Here is a 9385-nt window from a genome sequence, read left to right as displayed (position 1 = left end):
CAACTGTCTGCCCCCCCCCCCCCCCCCGCCGGGAATCGAACCCGGGTCTCCCGCATGCAAGGCGAGCGCAGTGACCACTACGCTATGGGAGCTGACTCGGCGAAAGGTTTAGAATACAGTAGATCTTGTTTATCCTGCTGGAATAGGACAAAGGAAGCCCTGAATAGTCTTTCGAAAAATTGGCGTGATAATTTAACGCAACGCGACAGGTGAAGGATTTACAATAGAGTACTTCTTGTTTGACCTGCTAGAATAGGACTGAGAAGTCCCTTTATCCTAGCAGTCTGATCGAGGTCTCATCGGAGGTTTCGAATTCAATTTCAGCGCCGCTTTTCCGCCCCATCTCACTCGATTCTTTTCTCACATCAACACTGTATACAGGGTGACCGCTATCATTTGACAGTCAGAGTGCATCGGGGATTAGTTTATTAGTTAGAAAACAAAATTTCCTACTATTTTCAATATTGTTTGACATATTTACGAAGTACCGGCCCGGAGTTAGAAGCGTTTTAATTTCAGCAAGAACCAATGGAGAAAAAAAGGTCGGCTCTAATGGGTTATGGTACCCCAGTAGATCGGCACTGTATATAGGTTTATAGGTTCCCCTTTGGAAAATTTCACCACACACCACTGACCCAAAGCGTTGAGTTCGAACCTCGGAGCTGTCAAAAGTTGAAACGTTTCACAGAAAGAGGAAAGGGTTGGGCGATATAATTAGCGGAGGTTTCGAATTCAATTTCAGCGCCGCTTTTCCGCCCCATCTCACTCGATTCTTTTCTCACATCAACACTGTATACAGGGTGACCGCTATCATTTGACAGTTACCCCTTATCGGACTTGTTTATAAATACCATTCTATTTTGAACGGGCTCAGAACGTGATTACCTCTGAGTACGTTTTTTCTCAAGTACATTCTCAGAACGATCTGAAGAACTTGTTCATAAATACGGGTGTTATAGTCGTGAATTTCACGAATTTCTTCGTCCAAAGTTACAATTTTTCCAATTTTTTCGCTTGCAATGTGAACACACTAATTCACGGAGGTTTCGAATTCAATTTCAGCGCCGCTTTTCCGCCCCATCTACCTCGATTCTTTTCTCACATCAACACTGTATACAGGGTGACCTGTTTTTTCTTTCCTACGCTACATCGACTCAGGCAAGTAAGTCTAAGTGATAAAGTAAGTCTAATTAATGTATTGACCGTTGCAATGAACTCTCAAGAATACGTAAGACTCAGGCAGTCAGGCGTTAACATTCTCAGAACGATCTGAAGAACTTGTTCATAAATACGGGTGTTATAGTCGTGAATTTCACGAATTTCTTCGTCCAAAGTTACAATATTTTTCCAATTTTTTCGTTTGCAATGTGAACACACTAATTCGTTGAACGGGCTCAGAACGTGATTACCTCTGAGTACGTTTTTTCTCAAGTATATTCTCAGAACGATCTGAAGAACTTGTTCATAAATACAGGTGTTATAGTCGTGAATTTCACGAATTTCTTCGTCCAAAGTTACAATTTTTCCGTTTGCAATGTGAACACACTAATTCATTAGAAGAAGTGAAAATTGAATGCTTGACCTTTTAAAAATACTTTCTTCGGAGTTAGTTTTGACTTCAGATTTAGATTATTTTACGTTAGAAGTTAGAATCGACCTTTTATTCATATTTTTTTACCCAAATACATATCCACTATTGCACTTGGAACACATCATATGCCTTCGGGCACACACCATTTGTCAGGATCTAGGTTTTACTTGCCCTTGGGATTAATTTCAATTGAAGAAACCACTGACTGATGAAAATTTGTAATGAAACAATAAGTTAGTGTGCACTCATAACACCCTGTATAGAGATCATTGTTGTAAATAGAGTGTTTACAAGAAACATAATGAAATAATATACAAGCGTTAACAACAGAAAGAGAAGGAGAGAGAGAGAGAGAGAAAGAAAAAGAGAGCGAGACAGAGAAAGAAAAAGAGAGAGAGAGACAGAGAAAGAAAAAGAGAGTGAGAAAGAGAGAGAGAAAGAGAGAGAGAGATTAGTGAGTCCTCTTGAGTAGGATATAAGGGATTAGGTAAAAAAAAAAGTAAAGGGTGAAAAAAATGGAACCTATAAAAAAATAGACAAAAAAAACAACAACAATAACATACCTATCCCTAAAGCAACCATCAACAGCATCAACCATGAATATGTATGTAACTATGTAGATAAGTATGTACAAGGGAATTGTACAACCATGTACTTACCTACATCTCTCTCTCTCCCTTATCCCCTCTTTTTTCGGCAAAGAGGGTCTTACCATTACCAAATTGAGGTGAAAAGAAGGATAGGATAGAAGAAAGCCAGCCGTTCCGAACCCGCGGCCTAGCGCTTACAAGGCAGACGCGCTACCCTCCAAGGACTCCAAGCTGGCAAATCTAGCTTTGGTTTTGTACCTTGCTTGGCTGGCTATCTTTAATATGTAGCTAAGGTGTGTGCCTTTTATATCAAACCAAAATAGGGTAAGTGTACCATTTATTCGCCCACCTAAAAAACGTACCATTTATTGGCCCATCTGTACCATACGCCACATAAGTCTAAACTGGACGAGCTTTTTCAAGATCCAATTTCATCAAAAGAAAGGGCTTAAAGACTGCTATCGAACCAGTGCTATTCAAAAAGTGTAGTCATAAAAACAAAAATTAGAAAAATAAATGTGTCTAAATATGAAAATAACTTTTACTCTTCACTGGTTTGAAAATAACCAGTGAAGAGTAAAAGTTATTTTCATATTTAGATACTTAAAATGAACCTTCACAAAGTTACTAAGTCTACCATCAATAAAATAAATGTGGGCAGGTAGGGTAAGTGTACCATTTATTCGCCCACCTAAAGAAACGTACCATTTATTGGCCCCACCTGTACCTACGCCACAAGTCTGAACTGGACGAACTTTTTCAAGATCCAATTTCATCAAAAGAAAGGGCTTAAAGACTGCTATCGAACCAGTGCTATTCAAACAGTGTAGTCATAAAAACAAAAATTAGAAAAATAAATGTGTGCAGGTAGGCCAATAAATGGTACGTTTTTTATGTGGGCGAATAAATGGTACACTTACCCTATCTATCTACATTATCTGCCTATCAACTCTAATCCATCTACTGATTATATTAGGGATAAAATTCCATACCTCGGCTGGGATTGAACCCACACCCTCCTGTTTACCAGGCGAGCGCCTTGACCACTACACTACAGAGGTAGGTTTGTACTGTCAAAATGAGACTGAAAAGTCCCTTCTTAGGTGTGATTGTCTTCTTATGGCTTCTATTGTTGACTTTGTCTTCTTATTTCTTATCATACTAATTTTGTTTACTTAGTGTTAAGCATAGATGTAAGTTATAAATTGTGAACATACTTGTATAAAAATACACAATAAAAGATTGATTGATTGTTTGATTGATTGATTGATTAATTGATTGATTTTTGGGGGTCTCGTCTTCGTAACTTTTTCGATATCTCTATCTATATCCGTTTAGGCAGTAGATCTGAAAGTCGACTGAATCGTCCACACTACACACTACTTCGATAACATAGATTTACCTCGTCTCGTCGATCTGGATACCCTAAAGTCTGGGGGGGGAATGTCTAAATTTTAAAATATGTCATGTACCTACCTAAAAAAAGAAAAATAATAAATCCCATTCGTGCTTTGCAACATTGGGTTTATCATACTTATCAATCTTATCATCAAAATAAAGAACGAACAATTGACAAGCAAAAATATCAACTATTTATTGTACATTTATTTCAATGATTTTCATTTTGATATTTTGCTTTCTCAATCGTTATTTATGTTAATTTTCTTCAATAAAAGTAAACTTATTACCATTACCTACAAACTTGACCTTATTAAAACCTTAAAAACAAAACCAGCCCCTAATCAAACCTCTCCCTCCCTCTCTGCTTCCAGGTCTGGTTCCAAAACCGACGGGCCAAATGGCGTCGCCAGGAGAAAATGGAGGCCGCCCGTCTCGGCCTGAACGACTACCCCCACCACCCGTCCCTCGGCCGTCTACCCGGCTCCAACATCTCCCTGCCCGTAGACCCCTGGCTCTCGCCACCCCTGCTGTCAGCGCTACCCGGGTTCCTCTCGCATCCTCAGACGGGCTACCCGAGCTACTTGACACCGCCGAGTATCATTCAGAACCTAGCGCTGGAGCAGCTCTCTGGGAAGGGCATGCATCACCCGCCACACGGGCTGAACGGGCGAGGACCCGGCTCCCCGCCGCTACAAGCGATGTCACCCGGCAATCAGAGCGTGCTCGAGCAGCTGACCGGGAAGGCGATGCATCACCCGCCCCACGGTATCAACGGCCGCGGACCGGGCTCCCCGCAGAACCTCGCCGAGCAGCTCACCGGGAAGCCAATGCATCACCCGCCCCACGGGCTGAACGGGCGAGGACCGGGCTCTCCGCCGCTGCCCGCGAAGCTTTCCCCCAACGCGGGGTCGCCCGCTTCAACCGCGTCACCTCCTGGCTCGCCCGATGTGAGGAACTCCTCGATAGCGGCACTCCGGATGAAGGCAAAGGAGCATGTGGATTCGATTAATAAGACCTTGCAGATGGTTTAGGTCGGGAGGTTTAGGAAGCCCCGTGATTTGTCTTTCGAAAAATTGGTGTAGATAGCATACCAAATTTCATTTCTCTACGACAAACCGTTCTTGAGATATTTTGTTCACAACTTTCTACTTTTTCCCATTTAAACCTGTTACGTACGTACGTAACGTACAGACCATGGGCTGAAAACTACTTTTTTGGAATCAGGGGACCCCAAAACGGATATTTCCACCCATTTCCCGATTTTGAAAATTTGGACCGATTGCAATACTTTCTCATTACCTTGTATAGGTTCCCTATACGTAAGGGTAATAGAAAGTAAAAAAAGTTGATTGATGGAACTGTAATAACTGAGGTCTTATTGTCCCGAAATCGAAGAAAGAAAAAAGCACCGGATAGGAGAAAGCCAGTCGTTCCGAGGACGTACCCTCTGTTTTTATGATAAGGGCCGCCACGATCGGGAATAGAACCCGCGATCCACCGTTTACAAGGCAGACGCGCTACCCTCCAAGCTCTAGCTAGGTTTCCGTTCTCGAGGTCTCATAAGTTTTTCATTCGATGGAAATGAATTAGCCATCATGATTTGCCAACGTTCAATAGAATATATCACCAAAAGACGAAGAAGATTATGGTCGAAATGAACCCTTTCAGGCAATAATAAGTATTATTAAATCCACAATTATGTACTTACCTAAACAAAATAGAAGGAAGATCAAAGAAGATGCTGGCGCTGGAGGTGAAAGATTTACAATAGAGTACTTCTTGTTTGACCTGCTAGAATAGGACTGAGAAGTCCCTTTATCCTAGCAGTCTGATCGAGGTACCTATCACAAGTTTTTCATTCGATGGAAATGAATTAGCCATCATGATTTGCCAACGTTCAATAGAATATATCACCAAAAGACGAAGAAGATTATGGTCGAAATGAACCCTTTCAGGCAATAATAAGTATTATTAAATTCACAATTATGTACTTACCTAAACAAAATAGAAGGAACATCAAAGAAGATGCTGGCGCTGCAGCCAAATTGACATCTGTCAACAGAAACAAACATAATATCACAAAATTGATACATATGACAAAAACTCAACAATAAACAGTATATTTGTACTACAAAAACATGATACAAATAGACAAACACTGAAACACTCGTAGATGGTAAGAACAGGCAATAATAAGTATTATTAAATTCACAATTATGTACTTACCTAAACAAAATAGAAGGAACATCAAAGAAGATGCTGGCGCTGCAGTCAAGTTGACATCTGTCAACAGAAACAAACATAATATCACAAAATTGATACATATGACAAAAACTCAACAATAAACAGTTTATTTGTACTACAAAAACATGATACAAATGACAGTAGACAAACACTGAAACACTCGTAGATGGTAAGAAAAAAGGACAATATGAAAATGCCTGAAACAAACATAATATCACAAAATTGATACATATGACAAAAACTCAACAATAAACAGTATATTTGTACTACAAAAACATGATACAAATGACAGTAGACAAACACTGAAACACTCGTAGATGGTAAGAGAAAAGGACAATATGAAAATGCCCCGTAGCCATTTCGTATTTTTTAAGGCCGAGCGTCTATCGCTTTGAAGACTTGGCGCCCGCACACCACCCTGCAAACACGATAGTTCCTTTCGTATATTTGCATAAGTTGGATAAAATTAATTTAGTTCGGATTAAGGATTAAATGAGGATTATGTGAGCTAGGAATATTTCCTATGTACCCTGCAAACACGATAGTTCCTTTCGTATATTTGCATAAGTTGGATAAAATTAATTTAGTTCGGATTAACGATTAAATGAGGATTATGTGAACTAGGAATATTTCCTATGCACCCTGCAAACACGATAGTTCCTTTCGTATATTTGCATAAGTTGGATAAAATTAATTTAGTTCGGATTAACGATTAAATGAGGATTATATGAGCTAGGAATATTTCCTATGCCGACTCTTATTTGACAATTGATTGCTTATTTGAGAAAAATTGTCCAACAATCAAAAACATGATACAAATGACAGTAGACAGTCTTTTACTCTTTTTTTATGATTGTATGTACTAAAAATTTCATATAAAATTGTCCAACAATCAAAGGCTTTTTGAATGTCGATCCATAAATCCACCATTAAGAACTTCTTACGGGACTACAGTCCGTGTTAAAATGTTTGTTAACCTTTCTGGAAAATGGAATCAAAATTTGAATTTTTGCTTATTTGTTTGATTGTTTGTTAACCTTTAGAAAATAAAATTGTCCAACAATCAAAGGCTTTTTGAATGTCGATCCATAAATCCACCATTAAGAACTTCTTACGGGACTACAGTCCGTGTTAAATGTTTATTAACCTTTCTGGAAAATGGAATCAAAAATTGAGTTTTTGCTTATTTGTTTGTTAACCTTTAGAAAAAATTGGAATTAAAAATGGAATTTCAGCTTTCTAGTTAACTTGAAACTAATCCTTGCTGTTTAAAGTGTTAATCATAATTATGTATTTACCGACCTATACCTATGTTTTCAAACGGTAGAACACATATTATTTTCTGTAATATACTTTTGTAAAAATAATGATAAGAAAAGAATATTTTATGGTGTAAATTTGGCTTGTTTCACTTTTGCAAATAGGAGTGGAAAAAAAAACAACTTAATAGAGTAGTTATAACAAAAATTGAATTTTCCATATGAAAAATAATTATGTGATCTCAAAACACGCCTCTTTTACTCTTTTTTTTATATGATTTTATGTACTAAAAATTTGATGCTAAATTTGTAAATCCTTAGTTTTAAATAATTCAATTTGTAAAACTTTGAAAACTTGATTTTAAATTTGTAATTTTTTGATATTACATTTTGTACATTTCCTCTTGTTGTTGTAATGCTTGTAAATTATGCAAAAGCACATTGGTCCTTATGTTTAAGATTTAGGATTCTTACTTGAACTGTATTTTATTTATTTTTTATTCCGCCAAGGAGATATCTATGAATTTCAACTTCAAAACCCTGACTGCCCAAGCATATTCCAAGATGTTAACCCACAGAAACCCATGTATTTAAAAAAAAAAAATCTTTCTTAATATGAGAGACAGACTCTTTAATTCTTGGAATTTTTTCATTAAACAAATGGCAAAATATCACTCAGAGGCCCTCTTTCAGATAACCATTGAAAATGCATATATAATTGTAATTTGTAATTGTAATTGTATAGGTAAAAGTAGCCTGTAGCAAACAGTGTGAACGTCCAAAATGGAATATCCTTGGTGGAATAAATTCTAAGTCGGAACTTTGGCGACCTCCTGGTGCGCCAAGGAGATATCTATGAATTTCAACTTCAAAACCCTGACTGCCCAAGCATATTCCAAGATGTTAACCCACAGAAACCCATGTATTGAAAAAAAAAATCTCCCTTAATATGAGAGACAGATTCTTTAATTCTTGGAATTATTTCATTAAACAAATGGCAAAATATCACTCAGAGGCCCTCTTTCAGATAACCATAGAAAATGCATATATAGGTATAAGTAGCCTGTAGCAACCAGTGTGAACGTCCAAAATGGAATATACTTATCCTTGGTGGAATAAATTCTAAGTCGGAACTTTGGCGACCTCTGGTGGGCGCAAAACTTATCATGTTGTAAAATTATCTACTTACCATAATGGTATTAATTTACATTAATGGTGTACTAATTTCACTATTGAGATTTTAATGGTCTTGTAGTTTTTGTACTAATTCCGCTATTGTGAAGCAAATTTTGTGAACAGCTTGTAAGGTGTCAACATTTTTGACACCCTTACATGTCCTCTTGTTGTAGTTGTCATTTTTGCTTGACCGATTTTGTTCAAGAAAAAAGAGCCCTATTAAGGTATTTATTTACTTTCCTATCGGCGACAGTACGTGCAATACTAGAGGACGAGAACTATCGATAGCACTATCGATAACTATCGATAGTTTTGACTATCGATGGCACCGACTATCGATAGTTCTCCTCCTCTATGCAATACCATTAGACTCCAAAGGATCACTGAAGTTAAGCAAAGTTGCCAGTTGTTGGTTTCCGGATGGGTGACCAAAGACTTTAACCCTTTCAAAAATAGTAACTACTGGTGTTGCAGTAAATTTCCAAGTAAATTTAAGTTTTTTTTCCAATTTATTGTACCTACCTATGATATAAATAAAAATAAATGAAGTATATAAAAAAATAAAAAATAATAGATAAACGTCTCCTTAGAGTCCTTGGCTAAGGGCAGTAAGGGCCGTTAAACAGAGAGTAGACCAGTATCTGGTTGTGGAACTATAAACAGGGAGGAGAACAGCTAACCCTAACCAGCCTAGCTAGCTAGCAAATGGCAGTTTCTCAAAGGGTTCTCTCTGCTTTTAAAGACCAAGTACAAGTCCTCACGATGGTTGACTGTGGTTCAGGAAAAGCCAATTAAACATGGCTAGAGACCATCACCCTCTTCTATGGCTCAATAAAAAGGTACGTGTCCTTGAAAAAAGGTGCCATCTCGATTCAGCTAAAGCCGCTACAACAACAACAACAACAACAACAACAACAATAACGACGACAACAACGACAACAACAACAACCTCCTTAGTTCTTACATTTTCACCCTGTATAGTCATATTACAGTCATCTAAGTTATACTTATCATGATGCTATCATACTTATCATAGTGAAGGTAATAATCATAATAATAAATTCATTGCGTGATAATCATATTGTAATGCAAGTTCCTGGTACTTCCTCTAAACTAGTAATATT

The 9385-nt window shown here is 37.7% G+C and overlaps 1 protein-coding gene across 1 annotated transcript in view; it reads left to right on the top strand.

The window, feature by feature from the left end:
• Window positions 1-4622, top strand: part of LOC103515102 (retinal homeobox protein Rx-like) — a gene marked incomplete at its 5' end in the record, with an annotated part of 6085 nt that extends 1463 nt beyond the window's left edge. Inside the window, one exon of the mRNA XM_026827904.1 lies at window positions 3954-4622. Within this exon, the coding sequence (XP_026683705.1) occupies window positions 3954-4613 (660 nt within the window). The remainder of the gene's footprint in view (window positions 1-3953) is intronic.
• Between the last annotated feature and the right edge of the window lie 4763 nt (window positions 4623-9385).

Source organism: Diaphorina citri, unplaced genomic scaffold (genome assembly GCF_000475195.1).
Source record: "Diaphorina citri unplaced genomic scaffold, Diaci psyllid genome assembly version 1.1 scaffold1276, whole genome shotgun sequence".
NCBI classification, from domain to species: Eukaryota; Metazoa; Arthropoda; class Insecta; order Hemiptera; family Psyllidae; genus Diaphorina; species Diaphorina citri.
Note: the sequence above shows the minus strand (reverse complement) of the source record. Positions and strands in the feature narration are given on the sequence as shown.